The sequence below is a fragment of the Trichomycterus rosablanca genome, chromosome 8 (genome assembly GCF_030014385.1).
Source record: "Trichomycterus rosablanca isolate fTriRos1 chromosome 8, fTriRos1.hap1, whole genome shotgun sequence".
NCBI classification, from domain to species: Eukaryota; Metazoa; Chordata; class Actinopteri; order Siluriformes; family Trichomycteridae; genus Trichomycterus; species Trichomycterus rosablanca.
Genome location: NC_085995.1, coordinates 38,404,252 through 38,424,404, shown reverse-complemented (window position 1 = coordinate 38,424,404; position 20,153 = coordinate 38,404,252). Strand labels below are relative to the sequence as shown.

At 42.0% G+C, this 20,153-nt stretch overlaps 1 protein-coding gene across 1 annotated transcript in view; it reads right to left on the bottom strand.

Moving 5' to 3' along the window:
* Positions 1–3,912: 3,912 nt before the first annotated feature.
* Positions 3,913–20,153, bottom strand: part of mgat4b (alpha-1,3-mannosyl-glycoprotein 4-beta-N-acetylglucosaminyltransferase B) — a 187,292-nt gene continuing 171,051 nt past the window's right edge. Inside the window, exons 11-15 of the mRNA XM_063000866.1 lie at positions 18,104–18,297; positions 16,908–16,986; positions 11,248–11,335; positions 7,147–7,259; positions 3,913–4,758 (exon numbers count right to left, since the gene is read on the bottom strand). Coding sequence (XP_062856936.1) covers positions 4,735–4,758; positions 7,147–7,259; positions 11,248–11,335; positions 16,908–16,986; positions 18,104–18,297 — 498 coding nt within the window. The 3' untranslated portion in view covers positions 3,913–4,734. The remainder of the gene's footprint in view (positions 4,759–7,146; positions 7,260–11,247; positions 11,336–16,907; positions 16,987–18,103; positions 18,298–20,153) is intronic.

Below are 20,153 nucleotides of genomic sequence, written 5' to 3'. Positions count from 1 at the left end.
CCCATTAGACCAAGCCATAAGAATTACAATGCGAAGGTCTATTTATCACTGGAGTTTATAAACATGTGCTGTGTGTGGCACAGCATTTGATTTCTGATTGTTCTACCCAGCTCAGCGTGAGTGTTCTCCATGTGCACGAGTTTCTTTCCACCTCCTAAATTTATTATTTATTTATTAGGATGTTTTATATTTATTAACGTCATGTTTAACACTCCTTGGTTACATCCATGACAGGAACGGTAGTTACTCATTACTCAAGATTCATCAGTTTAATGTCAAACACAGTCATGGACAATTTGTATCTCCAATTAACCTCACTTGCACGTCTTTGGACTCCTCGCAGACACAGGAAGAACGTGCAAACTCCACACAGAAAGGACCCAGACCGCTCCACCTGGGGATCAAACCCAGGACCTTCTTGCCGTGAGGCGACAGTGCTACCCACCGAGTCACCGTTCCGCCCCCACCTCCTCAAAGTGAAATAATGACTCTGAATCACCCCAATGTGTGAGTGAGAATGAATTAATAAATGTGTGGTGCTTTGTAATGAAATTCTGCCAATGGTGGAGGGGCGGTTTTCCACCTGGTGCCCAGAATTCCAGGACAGACCCCAAATCCATGTAGATCCTGATCAGTATAAAGTGGTTACAAAAGGTGAATTTATAAATCTGTGCTGTGCAGTTATTACAGATCTGTGAATTTGTTGTTGTTCTTCAGTGACTGGATTAACATTAACAGCATTAAGCAGACGTCTTTATCCAAAGTGACTTACAACTGTAGCCAATTACAGTGCATGTAATTAAAGAGTAACCCTTGCTCAGGGGACCAACAGTGGCTCTGTGGTGGTGAGTTAATACTTCTATTCTCCTAAGCATCTGAGGTCCCTAGCTAGCGTTTGGGTGGGGTCGATCCCGTAACCAGTAGACTGCTGTGGGTGCCGTAGGATTTCGAGCTTGCTCAGTGATGTTTCTCCAAGCTTTACGGTCCATGGCGAGTGTTTCAGCTTGGTTGAGAGAGAGCCGAAGGTTTGTTAGATCTATTTCAACTTGTTTGGACCACGTTCCACTGGGAGGGACGTTTTCTCCAAAGGTTTGTTTGGAATTCGGTTCACATCCATTCTGCACACGTGTCCAAGCCATCTCAGCCGCCGCTGCTGTATCTGCTCCACAGCAGTTGGTTGTTGCTGACATCTGGCTCGGATGGTGTCATTTCTGATACGGTCACGGAGTGTGTTTCCGAGGATATATCTCAGGCATCGCATTTGAAAGGCCTCGAGTTTGTGCAAGTCGGTCTTGAGCAGTCCAAGTTTCTGATCCATCAGCGTTCGGATACAGCATAACACACACAAACATTTCTCTCATGAACCCTAATGATAAAAAAACATCCTTGATATAAGTTTATGCCCCACCATACGATGTCTAGATTCTCATCCTGGATTATCAATCCTGGATTACTGTGACTGTCCTCTGACCTTCATGATTTGATAGCTATGAATGACACTGTACTTTGTATCACTGTATCAATTGTGGGCGGCTCGGTGGCTCGGTGGCTAGCACTGTCGCCTCACAGCAAGAAGGTCCTGGGTTTGATCCCCGGGTGGGGCGGTCTGGGTTCTTTCTGTGTGGAGTTTGCATGTTCTCCCCGTGTCTGTGTGGGTTTCCTCCGGGTGCTCCAGTTTCCTTCCACAGTCCAAAAACATGCAGTCAGGTTAATTGGAGACACTGAATTGCCTTATAGGTGAATGGGTGTGTGTCTGCCCTGCGATGGACTGGCGCCCCGTCCAGGGTGTTACTGTGTGCCTTGCGCCCATTAATAAGCTGGGATAGGCTCCAGCACCCCCGCAACCCTAATTGGATAAGCGGTTAAGAAAGTAAGTGAGTGAGTGAGTGTCTCAATGGTGGTTAGTCGTGAACCAGCAACCTTACGATTAGTAGTCCAGTACCTTATCCGCTTTTTTTTTTTGTAACTATGACGTAACATTTTATTACTTAGTACAGTGTGAGTCATAGGTATCAAATCATGAAAGTCTAAATAGTCCAGGACTGTAGGAAACTAGGCATCATATGTATAGGGATGTTTTGAATCATTAAGGTTCACTAGAGAAATGTGTGTGTGTGGTTGGAAGGAAAGAAGTATTAACAAAGATACCCTAAAACAGGGGTGTCAAACTCATTTTCACCAAGGGTCACATCTGCATTATGGTGGCCCCCAAAGGGCCGATTGTAACGTATCCTGCTATGATTGCTCTCTGCCTTTTAGATCTTGGACAATTTGTTGTTTTTCTTGGAGGCTAAATTCTGTGTTTGATGTCAAAATGCCAAATTTATTCTGTATATTTATAATGTATATCTACATTTATATTGTCCTCCTTTACCACAGACACGGCCTCATAACACAAGAGATGCACAAACTTTCCCATGTTTCATTAAATTTCCTCCTTCTGCTTCAATTTTCTCTTCTTGCACATTTTGGGATTATTTGTAAATATTTCTCAGCATCACTTGTTGGAAAACCGCTTCAGTTAAACACTGATGCGGAAACACTGCCATCTAGTCACAAAATCGACATGCATTGTGGGAGACGCAGTTTATGTATGATTTTACAGTGTATTTTAAGACAATCATACGTCTTTTAAGCTCTCGCGGGCCACATAAAATGACGTGGCGGGCCGTATTTGGCCCGCGGGCCTCGAGTTTGACACAGGTGCCCTAAAAAAACACCTAAAGAACTTTGTACTGGGTGTCTTCCAGTTTCTAACGCAACATATGGAACATCTGTGGACGAGGTCGAGCACACTTAGCTGGAGGTCCTAAAACCAAGAGGTGAACACATCTGTGTAAATATGAGCAGCTCTTGGGCGTTAGCAGCTGTGTTTTGCAAACAACCACCCGACAAAAATTCAGTTGAAAAAGATTTACTTTGCTGTTCAAAGAAAGAAAAGTGAATGTAAAAAAACAAGAAGGATGAAAACATTAAAACAAGATAATGGAAATATAAATTATTGCCAGATAAGTTACAGACAAAAAAGCATTTTTAAAGATTATTAAGGAAAAAAAGTTGGCACAGCTGGTGGAGAAGATACCGCACAGAAACATGGGTCATGAGGACCTGGGTCTGACCCTGACCATAAAAAAATCTGCAATATACACCGATCAGCCATAACATTAGAACCACCTCCTTGTTTCTACACTCACTGTCCATGTTATCAGCTCCACTTACCATATAGAAGCACTTTGTAGTTCTACAATTACTGACTGTAGTCCATCTGTTTCTCTACATGCTTTGTTACCCCCTTTCATGCTGTTCTTCAATGGTCAGGACCCCCACAGAGCAGGTAATATTTAGGTGGTGGATCATTCTCAGCACTGCAGTGACACAGACATGGTGGTGGTGTGTTAGTGTGTGTTGTGCTGGACACAGCGGCGCTTTTAAAGTGAGGTGTTTAAACACCTCACTGTCACTGCTGGACTGAGAATAGTCCGCCAACCAGAAATATCCAGCCAACAGCACCTCATGAGCAGCGTCCTGTGACCACTGATGAAGGTCTAGAAGATGACCAAGTCAAACAGCAGCAATAGATGAGCGATCGTCTCTGACTTTACATCTACAGGGTGGTTCAACTAGGTAGGAGTGTCTAATAGAGTGGACAGTAAGTGGACACGGTATTTAAAAACTCCAGCAGCGCTGCTGTGTCTGATCCACTCATACCAGCACAACACACACTAACACACCACCACCATGTCCGTGTCACTGCAGTGCTGAGAATCATCCACCACCTAAATAATACCTGCTCTGTGGTGGTCCTGTGGGGGTCCTGACCATTGAAGAACAGAGTGAAAGGGGGCTAACAAAGCATGCAGAGAAACAGATGGACTACAGTCAGTAATTGTAGAACTACAAAGTGCTTCTATATGGTAAGTGTAGAAACAAGGAGGTGGTTTTAATGTTATGGCTGATCGGTGTAAATGAATAAATAAAGGAGAACAGAGGACCCAGGTTCCCAGGACCGACGCTGCAGCACAGCACCCACTGTATCTCTGCGCCACCGTGTCACCCTGTATAATGAAATATAAATAGTTTTAATCGGACAGCAGCTTTCACAAACATTTTAACGTTTTATTTCCTATTATAGCTTCTATTAGTTCCTAGCTATAATCCGCCTGGTTGACTCTGAACCTCTGCACACACAAACACACATTTCTAACACTCACACGGATCTATGTGTGTATTCAGGACATGTGCACGTACAGTATCGTAAAGAACTACAAACGATCTGGAATAGCAAACCTGCACCTAAAAAACATTTGCCCACTGAAGAAGCACAGATCAGTCGCATATGTTTATATATATTTATATTCTGAAAAGGAAATGAAAGAGTCTGTTCAAAAAAGCAGCATTTCTAAAAGTTATAAAAAGTTTCCGCTGTCCAAAGTGGACGTGACGCTCCGTGTCCGGGACACACCAGTGTGATTACGCTCGCATGTATGTACAATAAATACAGTCTGTACATGACAATATATCTAGATCTTCTCCAGCTGTGGTGCTGCCTTGTGCATTTCGTCTAATCCTCAGTGCTTGTTGGCACCTCTGCTGGCACCGTGCCATCCTGCAGTATTAATCACCAGTCAGCAGCTGGCGCTGTTGGACTGGTCTTTGATAGCTTGATCACTTGGAGCAGGTACTGAGCCGTCTTGCACCCCTAAATCCAGAGCATCAGAGTAGAGAGTAAAGCCTTCAGTCCGCTTTCTTGATGAAAATCTAACAAACAAAGAAAAGATCATTAGAGCTCGTGAAGCATTTAATAAAGCACAGCGGCGGAACTGCTGCACTGCATTAACGGGAGGAAATCACACCGCGTGTGTGCTAATCAGGCCCACTAGCATCTTTATTAGGCTCATTATATCAGTACTTCTACACATTTACATCCTAGACTCATGAATAGGTCTAGTAATTACACAACGTGCCTCACCGGCCTTTATAACACTTAAAACAACACACATGTCCATGGAAGTAAATTACATCCTTTTTTTTTTAATGAACTGTAACACATTTTCATTCAGGAACCAAACACAAGCCCTGGTGTGAAAAAATAAATGACCTGCCCCCTTGCCCCCACATATGACACAATAATTTTCACAGTGCTCATGTGGTGCAGTGGTAAATTATGCTCGCCCAGTGTGGCTGAGATCCAGGATTCCAGTTCCCAGCGGTGCTATCGGTTGGTCAGACGTCTACACAGACGTGATTGGATGTGACTGAGGAAGAAATGGAAGGCCGAACAGCCTAGACTTTAGTGGGTGAACTTGTCAGTGTGCTCTCAGTGCCGATACCAAGCCAGATCAGGTATCCAGATCCAAACTAAATAAAATACACACTACTCTGCTCAGATCCGGCTTCAAAACTCAGCTGTGCTATTAGCCAGATGGGCGTCTACACAGACATTACTGCTATTAGTATTACTACTACTACTATAACTACTGTTAGTATTATTACTACTACCACTAATAGTACTATTACTCTTACTAATATTATTACTATTATTACTACTACTATTACTATTATTACTACTTCTACTATTAGTATTATTACTACTACTACTATTATTACTACTTCTACTATTAGTATTATTACTACTACTACTATTAGTATTATTATTACTACTATTGCTACCACTCCTCCTCCTACTACTACTATTACTATTATTGTTACTACTATTACAACTATTATTATTATTATTACTTCTATTACTACTACTACTATTATTATTAGTACTACTATTACTCCTACTACTGCTAGTATTAGTATTATTACTACAACTACTACTATTATTGTTACTACTGCTATTACTCCTACTACTGCTACTATTAGTATTATTACTACAACTACTACTATTACTATTATTACTACTTCTACTATTAGTATTATTATTATAATACTATTATTACTACTTCTACTATTAGTATTATTACTACTACTACTACTACTATTACTCCTACTACTTCTAGTATTACTACTGCTATTATTAATACTTCTACTATTAGTATTATTACTACTACTACTATTAGTATTATTATTACTACTATTGCTACCACTCCTCCTCCTCCTACTATTACTATTATTGTTACTACTATTACAACTATTACTATTATTATTACTTCTATTACTTCTACTACTATCATTATTACTACTACTATTACTCCTACTACTGCTACTATTAGTATTCTTACTACAACTACTACTATTACTATTATTACTACTTCTACTATTAGTATTATTATTACTACTATTGCTACCATTACTCCTACTACTACTATTACTACAGTATTATTGACACTGCTATTACTATTATTACTACTACTATTATTACTACTTCTACTATTAGTATTATAACTATTACTATTATTACTACTTCTACTATTAGTATTATTATTACTACTATTGCTACCATTACTCCTACTACTACTATTACTATTATTGACACTACTATTACTATTATTACTACCACTATTACTATTATTACTACTTCTGCTATTAGTATTATTACTACTACTACTATTATTACTACTTTTGCTATTAGTATTATTACTACTATTATTACTACCATTACTACTTCTACTATTAGTATTATTACTCCTACTACTTCTAGTATTACTACTACTATTATTACTACTGTACTTCTACTATTAGTATTATTACTACTACTACTATTAGTATTATTATTACTACTATTGCTACCACTCCTCCTCCTACTACTACTATTACTATTATTGTTACTACTATTACAACTATTACTATTATTACTTCTATTACTACTACTACTATTATTATTACTACTACTCCTACTACTGCTAGTATTAGTATTATTACTACAACTACTACTATTATTGTTACTACTGCTATTATTCCTACTACTGCTACTATTAGTATTATTACTACAACTACTACTATTACTATTATTACTACTTCTACTATTAGTATTATTATTACTACTATTACTACTACTACTTCTACAACTGCTACTACTATTACAACAACTACTATTACTAATACTAATTAAAACAATGATAATAATATTGTAATAATAATAATAATAAACAATTATTGGGGGGCAGAAGGGTTGGGGGGTTTAGGGGGTTTAAACCATACCTCACTAAGAATGACCCATACAGGTGAGTCTGTGAGCACAGTGAGCCTCATGGCCTCCAGCGGCCCAAACGAGGCCTCGACCTCGCCCTCGGTGATCCCGTTCTGAAACTGACCTGTGGAGAGAACATTTCAACCCTTTAAATTTCAGTTCTTCTCTTCAGAGAAAAAAACAAACAAATGATTGTTATTTCTTATTTATTCTTTCATTTTCAGTGATAGTTTTATCCTGGTCAGGGCTGCAGTGTGCAGAGCTGGTATGGAACAGTGGTAGCCTAGAGGATAGAGATTCGGGATTAGGTTGTGAGTGATGTGGAGGGGGCAGCTCATAAAGTCTCATATTAATTCTGTTCAGATGAACCACTGCCAGCTCAGTATTGATCCTAAACCCGAGACAGATTTATGAATGAGCTGAGTTATTATTGAGGAGGATTTATAATGTCAGGAGAAGAAATGATAAAGTATTTTACTGTAAAACAGGTGCTGTTTTAAAAAATCTGGCTTGCGGGCAAAATGCGGCCCCTTACAGAACAGACTTCACTTATAGAATAAATACATTTATACTGTAGATGTTCCTCCACCGCCACACCAACACACTGCTGTTAACCAGCCAACAAACGCTCAGCTATTTTACACCCAGACTTGAACTCTATAAAGAAGCAGTGTATTTTTAAAACCACCAGAGTTTATATCCCATCATCCAGTATTAAACATTTGGAACTGAACACAATGGTAATAAATGTTGGGCGCTTGAGTGGGGCAGCGGTGAAGTACTCTAGCCTAGTACTGAGATCTGAGGATCCAGGGTTTGAGTATCAGCAGTGCTATCGGTCGGTTGGGCGTCTGCACGGACATGATTGGCTAATGTCCAAGGAGAAAGGGTGGCACACTTGCATTCCGTTAGGAGGCACACTTGCACTCAGTGCGCTCTCGGTGCCGGTCCCAAGCCTGGAAGGGCATCCCACGTAAAAACTGTGCCTGGTCTGGTATGCAGATCAGTTACTTATGGTTAAATAAGCAATTTCATACACTATTTTAGGATACAGTGGCTCCTGGGTTCAATCCCCAGGCGGGGCGGTCCGGGTCCTTTCTGTGTGGAGTTTGCATGTTTTCCCCGTGTCTGTGTGGGTTTCCTCCGAGAGCTCCGGTTTCCTCCCACAGTCCAAAAACATGCAGTCAGGTTAACTGGAGACACTGAGTTGCCCTGTAGGTGAATGGGTGTGTGTGTGTGTCTGCCCTGCGATGGACTGGCGCTCCTTCCAGGGTGTTACTGTGTGCCTTGCGCGCATTGAAAAGCTGGGATAGGCTCCAGCACCCCCCCTGCGACCCTGATTGGATAAGCGGTTAAGAAAGTGTTTGATTCTGTTTGACCAATCAGGGGTTTGAACTGTTTCTGTGCTTGGTTCCAGGTCAAGTAGAACAGGGTTTTTTTTTTATGGGACCCACATTTTGTCTATGATTTTTACCGTGACCCAGGCAACACAGATGATGCATCAAAACGAAACACAAAATAAAATTTACTTCATTAATAGACATGTGGGTAATCTGGTCCCACTGTGGTTTACAAGATGTAACGTAAAGCCTCCACAAGTTTGCATGTTCTCCCCGTGTCTGTGTGGGTTTCCTCCGTGTGCTCCGGTTTCCTCCCACAGTACAAAGACGTGCAGGTGAGGTGAATCAGAGATACAAAATTGTCCATGACTGTGTTTGATATTAAACTTGTGAACTACAGTCAGTAATTGTAGAACTACAACGCGCTTCTATATGTGGAGCTGATAAAATGGACAGTGAGTGTAGAAACAAGGAGGTGGTTTTACTGTTATAAATGATCAGTGTAAGTGTGAGTGAGTGAATATGTGTACGTGTTGCCCCCTGTGCTGGACCCAGTGTGTTTGGTCAGAAGGTTTTAGTTATACATTCTCACAGGTTACAGCAGGTACATGAATGATTAATAGCGTGTGCGGCTACACGCGAGCATTAACTCAGACGCTCGTAAATATTTGTACACATTACATGCTGTGTAAAGTCTTTAAGCACAAATCTCTGGAGAGTTATACGGGACATGGGGCTCATTAACACGGGCAAGGTGGAAAACACCCAGAGGTACAGTAACTACACCAGCATTAACACCATTCTCACTCACTCACTCTCTCTCTCTCTCTCTCTCTCTCTGAGGGCGAGGGAATAAAGTAATCGGACACGGGTGATGGATTTCACTAGTGTAATACGCACACGGCTCCTGATTGCCCTACAGAGAGGATCACTCTCCAGAGTGCCGTGTGATGCTTTGTAAACTTTAATAAGCTACCAGGTTGAAGAGGAAGAGGGTAAAAAATAGGTAAAAACGACAACAGTAAACAGTAAATCTCAACGCTGAACCGTTAAACCATGAACGACCTCGTTATGATGTTTTAACGCAACTCAGACTGCCGCTGCTCTGTATTTACTGCTGTGTTTATTTCCTAGTTTGTTTTGCTACTGAGGGCGGCACGGTGGCTCGGTGGGTAGCACTCTCGCCTCACAGCAAGGCGGTCCTGGGTTCGATCCCCAGGTGGGACGGTCTGGGTCCTTTCTGTGCGGAGTTTGCATGTTCTCCCCGTGTCTGTGTGGGTTTCCTCCGGGAGCTCCGGTTTCCTCCCACAGTCCAAAAACATGCAGTCAGGTTTACTGGAGACACTGAATTGCACCTATAGGTGAATGGGTGTGTGTGTATGTATGTCTGCCCTGCTATATACTGGCGCCCCATCCAGGGTGTTACTGTGTGCCTTGCGCCCATTGAAAATCTGGGATAGGTTCCAGCACCTCCCCCCATGACCCTAATTTGATAAGCGGTTAAGACAGTGAGTGAGTGAAGGAGTTTCAATTGCTCCCATAAATAGGGGTCGCCACAGTGGATCTGGTCCGTATACCTGATTTGGAACAGTTTTTACACCATTTTTTGCATTTACTCCACTTTTCCTCCCATTTTAGTCGTATCCAATAACCCGATTGCATTTCTCTTCCTCTCTACTGCTACAGACCTCCACTCCTGACCGAGGAGAGCCGTCCTCAAACACGTGTGCATTAGCCAACCGCTTCTTTTCACCTGCATGACTTTGGGATTTATATGGGGATCAGTTTTGCATATGAAGAGTCACGCACCACTCTCCATTATTCCCATCAATCAGCCAGCAGAGGTCGTAATTGTATCAGTTATGAGGAATCCTAATATATATGTATATATATATATACAGTATATACTGTATATATATATATATATACAGTATATACTGTATATATATATATATATACAGTATATGTCTGTCTGTCTATCTGTCTATTTATCTATCTATATATCCATCTATCTGTCTGTCCGTCCGTCTATCTATCCATATATCTGTCTATCTATCTATCCATCCATCCGTCTGTCCGTCCGTCCTTCTATCTATATATCTGTCTATCTATCTATCTGTCTGTCTGTCCGTCAGCCTATCTATCTGTCTGTCTATCTATCTGTCTGTCTGTCTGTCTGTCTGTCTATCTATCTGTCTGTCTGTCTGTCTGTCTGTCTGTCTGTCCGTCCGTCCGTCCGTCCGTCCGTCCGTCTATCTATCTATCTGTCTGTCTGTCTATCTATCTATCTATCTGTCTGTCTGTCTGTCTGTCTGTCTGTCTATCCATCTATCTGCCCAGCCTGCCGGTAGCAAACCCTTCTGAACCCTCCACTGACAAATGCACCTACCAACGGTTAGGCTGTTCGGTTACACACCCCTCCTTCCTCAGACAGACAGTAACTTTGTGGCAAAAGGTCGCTGGTTCAAGCCCCACCTCTGCCAGGTTGCCACTGTTGGGCCCTTAACCCTCAATTGCTTAGACAATATAATGTCACAGTACTGTAAGTTGCTCTGGATAAAAGCGTCTGCTAAATCCCAAATATATAAATGTAAAATGTGCCAATCCAGAAAGTGTACTGATTTTATACACCTGTTAGCAATATGTCACAGAAACACCTGGACTCATTTACATTTACATTTTCGGCATTAAGCAGACGCTCTTATCCAGAGCGACTTACAGATGCACATACTTTTGGTCGTGTAGCGCCCACATTTGCATAAATCTTCTCACCTATCCTGATGAAGCCGTCCTCTGTGCGCTGGTACTTTGGCGTTTTCTCCTTCTCCTCTTTTAAAGCCTCTTTTTCAGACTGAATGTTCTGTGGGAGGAAACATTAAATAAATAAATAAATTAATAAAATAATATAAAAATACATAAGAGCTTCTGGGCTGAATTTTCACCTACAAGAATACCACACGTCTTTATATATCTGTGCTCTAGCAGCAAACACAAAAAAAACTGGAATTTAAACCTTTTCTCTCGACTGTTTACTTCACTTTGAATTCAATCTTGCAGTAACATTTAGAGAAAAGCGACTCTCATGGCGAGGGTTCAGCGGCGGTGCTCTGTTTTATTACTGAATGTAAGCAGAGGCGGTTCGGTCAGTGTGAGATTGTGGATTTCTGTGAGTAAAACGCCGTAAATAAAGAAATTGGTAATAAAAAAAAACACTTCAGAGCAGCTAGTCTGAAACCCAACAACAAACCAGAGACCTGAAGAAGCTGAACCCAAACCTGGTGTTTACAGACGCTGGTGGAGGATGTGCACTTCATTTCATTTTTATGTTTTACCACCATTTTATTGTGGTCGGGGTCGCAGTAAGTCCGGTTTCTCAGAATCACTGAGCTCAATGCAGTAACGCACCCCCGGTCAGACGCAGCCAATCATGTCTGTACGTAGATGCCCGACTGGCCGATAGCGCCGGTGGGGATTCCAATCCTGAATCCCAGCATTAGTGAGGTACCATAATTTGTCTGTCTGTCTGTCTGTCTGTCTGTCTGTCTGTCTGTCTGTCTGCCTGTCTGTTTCTCTGTCTGTCTGTCTGTCTGTCTGTCTGTCTGTCTGTCTGTCTATCGTTCTATCTAATGTTCTCTGTATTGTTCTACCTGTCTATCTATAATCTGTCTACATATAATCTATAATCTATCTATATGTCTGTCTGTCTGTCTATCCATCAAAACTATGTCTATCTATCTATCTATCTATCTATCTATCTATCTATCTATCTATCTATCTATCTATCTATCTATCTATCTATCTATCTATCTATCTATCTATCAGTCTATCTGTCTATCTATCTATCTGTCTGTCTATTTATCTGTCTGTCTATCTATCAGTCTATCTGTCTGTCTATCTATTTATCTATCTGTCTATCTATCAATCTATCTGTCTGTCTGTCTATCTATTTATGTATCTGTCTATCTATCAGTCTATCTGTCTGTCTATTTTCATTTCATTTTCATTTTTACCATTTAGCAGACACTTTTATCCAAAGCGACTTACACAATGAGCAGAACACGATGAGCAATTGAGGGTTAAGGGCCTTGTTCAGGGACCCAACAGTGGCAACTTGGTGGTGGTGAGGCTTGAACTGTCAACCTTCTGTTTACTAGTCCAGTACCTTAACCACTGAGCTATCACTGTCTATCTATCTATCTGTCTATCTATCTATCTATCTATCTATCTATCTATCTATCTATCTATCTATCTATCTATCTATCTATCTATCTATCTATCTATCTATCTATCTATCTTCTGACAATCTGTTGGTTTGAAAATATACATACAGTAATGTTGATGATTCACTTGTGTGTTTGTGTTTTAGAACTTTATTTTATGTACACTATCCCATTTTAAACGAACTGTATTAGGTAGATAGTTAGATGTGTTAATGTGTGTTAATTTATGCAAAGATTCAGGTGTCAGGAGTCAGGACTGAGGAGGATTCATTATATTTGTCTCCCCCAGTGATGTTAAATTTTCCTCCTAAACAAATCAGACAAGAAACAGCTTACAACTTTAAATCTAAGACTAAAAGTGACACAAAACTGTATGTTTACATACAAAGTATTTGGACACCTGGCCATGAGCTTGTTGGACGTCCCATTTCAAAAACAAATGCTATTGAATACAGTGACCTCTGTGTGATCTGTTCAGCTAGAACAACAGACACACTTCTGTGAGGGCTTCTCACAAGGCTGTGATGTCTGTGCACATTCAGTCAAAAGAGTGTTTGTACCGGGCCGCTCAGGTGGCGCAGCGGTAAAAACACACGCTGGAACCAGAGCTGGATCTCGAATACATCGTATCGAATCTCAGCTCTGTCTGCCGGCTAAGCGGCAGAGCGGCCACATAAACAACGATTGGCCTGTTGTTCAGATATGGGCGGGACTAAGCCGGATAGGGTCTCTCTCCCATGACTGGTGCAATTACGACCTCTGCTGGCTGATTGATGGCGCCTGCACAGAGATGAGCAAAGAGTGCTCTCACTCGTCGAAGTGTAGGTGATAAGATGCATACGGCTGCTGCCCATGTGTCGGAGGGGGCGTGGGTTAGCTTCGTTCTCCTCAATCAGAGCAGGGATCGGCATTGGTGGAGAGGAAGCATGATGCAATCGGGCAATTGGACGTGATAAAAAGGGAGAAAAAGCATAAAGAAAATATGTATAAAAAAAGTGTTTGTAAGGAAGCCACAGTTGATGTTCCGGTTCATTCCAGAGCTGAGTGGTGCTGAGGTCAGGACTCTTTACCCCGAGCTTTTCTTCATGTCGTTACAGAGCGTGTTTTGTGCTGGAACAGGACCGGACCTTCCCTAAACTGTTGCTGCACAGTTGGAAGCCTATAATGATTGATTTATTACACGTGTGAGTGATTGTTGTGGTGAGTTAGTGTGATTTAGGATGATATGGGTGTATAACGACAGAAGCAGCAGCGTGTTGATCTGTAATCTCGTTCCTTCCTTCCTGTTTGACTCTGTTCCTCCTGTCCCTCGAGAAACGGCTGGATTTTGTAAAATTTCTCTGGAAACCATAAACTATCAAGGCACATCCTGTTCAGTGTGTGTGTGTGTGTGTGTGTGTGTGTTGAAAATAGTTTCTCTTCCAAAGGAAACGAATTTTATTTTCCAGGGTTTTTTGTGGATTAACACTACTTCTGTTACAACAGTTGCTAACAGCTGTAATAAATCAATGATATATGCGAAATTATAGGCCTCCAACACGGCAGCAACAGTTTAGGGAAGGCTCTTTCCTGTTCCAGAATGACTGTGCCCCTGTGCACATAGCAAAATCTATAAGGACATGAAGAAAAGCTCGGTTTTCAGCCCAATTTAACAGCTCTGGAATGAGATGGAACATCAACTGAGGCTTTCTTACAAACACTTTTGGCTAAATCATGTCTGTGTGGACGTCAGCTGGCTGACAGCACCACTGAGATTCGAACCCAGACTAGCAAAACAGACCACCACCATTAGTTATTCAATAATTTCCCTCAGGATAAAAAAAAGAATCTGTCTGTCTGTCTGTCTGTCTGTCTGCCTATCTGTCTGTCTGTCTATCTATCTATCTGTCTGTCTGTCTATATGTCTGTCTGCCTATCTATCTGTCTGTCTGCCTATCTGTCTGTCTGTCTGTCTATCTATCTATCTATCTATCTGTCTGTCTGTCTGTCTGTCTATATGTCTGTCTGTCTATCTATCTATCGAGCTATCTGTCTGTCTGTCTATCTATCTGTCTGTCTGTCTATATGTCTGTCTGTCTATCTATCTACAGTGTATCACAAAAGTGAGTACACCCCTCACATTTCTGCAAATATTTTATTATATCTTTTCATGGGACAACACTATAGAAATAAAACTTGGATATAACTTAGAGTAGTCAGTGTACAACTTGTATAGCAGTGTAGATTTACTGTCTTCTGAAAATAACTCAACACACAGCCATTAATGTCTAAATGGCTGGCAACATAAGTGAGTACACCCCACAGTGAACATGTCCAAATTGTGCCCAAAGTGTCAATATTTTGTGTGACCACCATTATTATCCAGCACTGCCTTAACCCTCCTGGGCCTGGAGTTCACCAGAGCTGCACAGGTTGCTACTGGAATCCTCTTCCACTCCTCCATGATGACATCACGGAGCTGGTGGATGTTAGACACCTTGAACTCCTCCACCTTCCACTTGAGGATGCGCCACAGGTGCTCAATTGGGTTTAGTCCATCACCTTTACCTTCAGCTTCCTCAGCAAGGCAGTTGTCATCTTGGAGGTTGTGTTTGGGGTCATTATCCTGTTGGAAAACTGCCATGAGGCCCAGTTTTCGAAGGGAGGGGATCATGCTCTGTTTCAGAATGTCACAGTACATGTTGGAATTCATGTTTCCCTCAATGAACTGCAGCTCCCCAGTGCCAGCAACACTCATGCAGCCCAAGACCATGATGCTACCACCACCATGCTTGACTGTAGGCAAGACACAGTTGTCTTGGTACTTCTCACCAGGGCGCCGCCACACATGCTGGACACCATCTGAGCCAAACAAGTTTATCTTGGTCTCGTCAGACCACAGGGCATTCCAGTAATCCGTGTTCTTGGACTGCTTGTCTTCAGCAAACTGTTTGCTGGCTTTCTTGTGCGTCAGCTTCCTTCTGGGATGACGACCACGCAGACCGAGTTGATGCCGTGTGGGGCGTATGGTCTGAGCACTGACAGGCTGACCTCCCACGTCTTCAACCTCTGCAGCAATGCTGGCAGCACTCATGTGTCTATTTTTTAAAGCCAACCTCTGGATATGACGCCGAACACGTGGACTCAACTTCTTTGGTCGACCCTGGCGAAGCCTGTTCCGAGTGGAACCTGTCCCGGAAAACCGCTGTATGACCTTGGCCACCATGCTGTAGCTCAGTTTCAGGGTGTTAGCAATCTTCGTATAGCCCAGGCCATCTTTGTGGAGAGCAACAATTCTATTTCTCACATCCTCAGAGAGTTCTTTGCCATGAGGTGCCATGTTGAATATCCAGTGGCCAGTATGAGAGAATTGTACCCAAAACACCAAATTTAACAGCCCTGCTCCCCATTTACACCTGGGACCTTGACACATGACACCAGGGAGGGACGACGACACATTTGGGCACAATTTGGACATGTTCACTGTGGGGTGTACTCACTTATGTTGCCAGCCATTTAGACATTAATGGCTGTGTGTTGAGTTATTTTCAGAAGACAGTAAATCTACACTGCTATACAAGCTGTACACTGACTACTCTAAGCTATATCCAAGTTTCATGTCTATAGTGTTGTCCCATGAAAAGATATAATGAAATATTTGCAGAAATGTGAGGGGTGTACTCACTTTTGTGATACACTGTATATGTCTGTCTATCTATCTATCTATCTATCTATCTATCTATCTATCTATCTGTCTGTCTGTCTGTCTGTCTGTCTGTCTGTCTGTCTGTCTGTCTGTCTATCTATATGTCTGTCTGACTATCTATCTATAAAATATATCTATCTGGGCACAAATTCCCACATGCTTTGTAGCTTTGTCAGAAGCCTTCTCAGAAGAGCGGCTGTTGTTCCACCCTAAATATAGGCAATCATGTCTGTGTGGACGTCAGCTGGCTGACAGCACCACTGAGATTCGAACCCAGACTAGTATAACAGACCACTGAGTCGACCAAGCGCCCACTCACCTCACCATGCAAAACTAATCCGTAATGAAAAATATATGTGCACATTTACATCATTTTTCACTTTTATGTTTTTTATCACAGGTCAGGGTCACTGTGGGTCCAGTTTCCCCGGACTCACTGTGCGCGATGCAGCAACACAACCCCGGATGGGACGCAGTTCCATCCCGGGGCCGTTAGTGTGTAAGAGCGAACGAAGATAGACACTCACATCAAACGGCAGCACCTCCACTGTAGTGTTGAAGAGCTTATCTCCAGGGTGCTCGATGTTCCCACTGCGGAAGAAATACCTGAACAACACACACACACACACACACGCACACACACGACAGAGAGCAAAGCCGACACGATTAGGGAATGTAAAATATTATGTACATAAATGTAGAATAATGAATGAAAAAATTAAATTCTTCAGGTAAACTAAAGAGCCGAACACACACAGGGATGATGACGCTGCCGGTGTGAACACAGGGTGATGAGGGATCAGTGATTCGGGCGACAAGAGGCAAAAAATCACTGCATATCTTAAGGTAGGGTTAGATATTAGTGTGGCTGAAGCCGCGCAGGTGGCGAAGCGGTAAAAACACACACTGGAACCAGAGCTGGAATCTCGAATACATCATATCGAATCTATCTCAGCTCTGCCTACTGGCTAAGGCTGAGCGGCCACATGAACAACGATTGGCCTGTTGTTCAGATATGGGCGGGACTAAGCTCTGCTGGCTGATTGATGGCGTCTGCACAGAGATGAGAAAAGAGTGCTCTCAGGGTGTGTCTCTCCGTAGACAACACTGAGCTGCCCATGTGTCGGAGGGGACATTGGCATTGGTGGAGAGGAAGCGTGACGCAATTGGGCAATTGGATGTGATAAAAGGGAGAAAATGCATAAACTATATATATATATATATATATATATATATATATATATATATATATATATATATATAAAAGATATTGGTGTGGCTGAAACACTTATTCAATTGTAGCGGCGTCCACATACTTTTGGTGTTGTCTACAAAACGTGTGCATCAGAAATGATGTCATAAAATTACGCCACTTGATGGCAAAACACTAATTGTGGTATTGTGTGCATTTGTACTGGTTTATAATCACACCAGTTTAGTTTATTTATAGTACAAATTTCACACTAACCCACCACCACTGAGATCCAGGTTTGAATCACATCTGTGTTATCGGCCGGCCGGGCATCTACACAGACATGATTGGCTATGTCTAAGTAAGGACCTGCGATGGTCTGGCACCCTGTCCAGTGTATTCCTGCCTTATGCCTAGTGTTTCCTAGTGAAACCTGACCCACCGCGACCCTGACCAGGATCCATCCATCCCTACCTCAGACACAGCCAATCATGTCTGTGTAGCGTGTGTGTACATGTTTCGTATTTCTACCTTTCGATGCGGACGGGGGTGAAGAAGCGGATCCGGATGAAGTCTCCGGCTACAGGCGTGAAGGCCCAGAAGAAATCATCACCCAGGTACGCCTTCTCCAGAGTGAAGTGCTGGTACGTCTTCAGACTGGTCGTGACCTCAGCTAACGGGTTAGCGTGGCCTTTATGTACCGTCTGCTTCCCGAAGTCCTTATCCTACAGACAGACAGACAGAAAAAGAACGGTATGTTTTTATGTCCTGAGACTACACAGCCAAAAGTATTTGCACACCTGACCATCCTATTACTAACCTACTAACAAACGGTATTAAAACAGAGTGACCTCTATGTGACCTTTTCAGCTAAAATAGAAGGCTTCTCACAATATGTGGGAATTTGTGCCCATTCAGTCAAAAGATGACAGCATGTGCATGGCTGGGCGCTTACGTCAGTCAACAGAACCTCAGTTGATATTCCAGTTCATTCCAAAGCTGTTGAGTGGTGCTGAGTGGTGTTGAATCATTAACTTCAGGTGCTTCAGACGCACAGATGGTTCACGGGTGTATAAAATCATTAAAATAGATTTTACATGCGTCCTAATTTGTGACAACAGTTTGGAAAAGGTCCTTCGAGGTTCTGGCATGATCGTGTCCCCATATATATAAACATTGATGAGGCATAACATTATGAGCACTGACAGGTGAAGTGAATAACACTGATGATCTCTTCATCACAGCACCTGTTAGTGGGGGGGATATATTAGCGAGTGAACATTTTATCCTCAAAGTTGATGTTAGAAGCAGGAAAAATGGGCGAGCGTGAGGATCTGAGCGAGTTTGACGAGGGCCAAATTGTGACGGCTAGACGACTGGGTCAGAGCATCTCCAACACTGCAGCTCTTGTGGGGTGTTCCCGGTCTGCAGTGGTCAGTATCTATCAAAAGTGGTCCAAGGAAGGAACAGTGGTAAACCGGCAACAGGGTCATGGGTGGCCAAGGCTCATTAATGCACGTGGGGAGTGAAGACTGGTCCATGTGGTCCGATCCAACATACGAGCTACTGTAGCTCCCATTTTCATATATATATATATATATATATATATATATATATATATATTTGGACACCTGATAATGAGCTTGTTTGATGTCCCATTTGCTACTAGGGATGTAACGATACGATACGATACGATATTTTCCAGATTTTTTAAACAAAATTAAATAAAAGACAAATGATTATTTCTCTTTAAAAATAAAATAAAATGCTGTATTTGTGCTTATCTTTTATTTATCTAAATAATGAAAGTCCTTTTATTTCTGAGGTAGGTACAAACTATGCAAAACAATGCTGCACATTTCCCTTTTTGTGTAAAAAAAAACTAAAGTGAAATAAATCCCACATTAAATGAATGAATAATACAAATAAAGAAAATATCCTCACATAAATACATTTGGCTGGAAAATTCCAAACCTGGCAACCCTGTAGTGACGTAAACCAGGCGAGGTGAATAGCGCCCTCTGCTGTTTAAAGTGAATATCGATTCATTATACATGTAAACCGATTTAAATCGTTACACATGTGAATCGATTTGTAACTGTCTTGTGGTGCATCGTTACATCCCTGATATCTACACGTTCTAAGTATCAGTAATTCTTCTAGTGTCAATTAACATTTTTCTCCCACAATATTCTGTAGTGTTGAGGTGCAGAGTCATGCTAGAACAGGACAGAGCCTTCCCTAAACTGTTACTACAAAGTAGGAAGCACATTATTTATGTATTTTAATCACGTTAGCAAATGCCGTGGCCTGAACTCAATAACGTAGCATCATGTGGACAGGATTGTTCTGATCTTGAGCCAGCATGTAAAAAAGGGAAGTTAATCAATATTACATGAAGTGAGGGGGCCACAGGGGCCCCAGCGGCCCCAGCAAGACACCCTGCACCAGGTGAGGCAACGATCCAGCCAACAAATAATACATAAGTGTCTTTTTATCTCTCTCCAAAAATGCCTTCAGCGTGTGCAGTGGTCAGCAGTAAATCACACACACACACACACACACACACACACACACACAC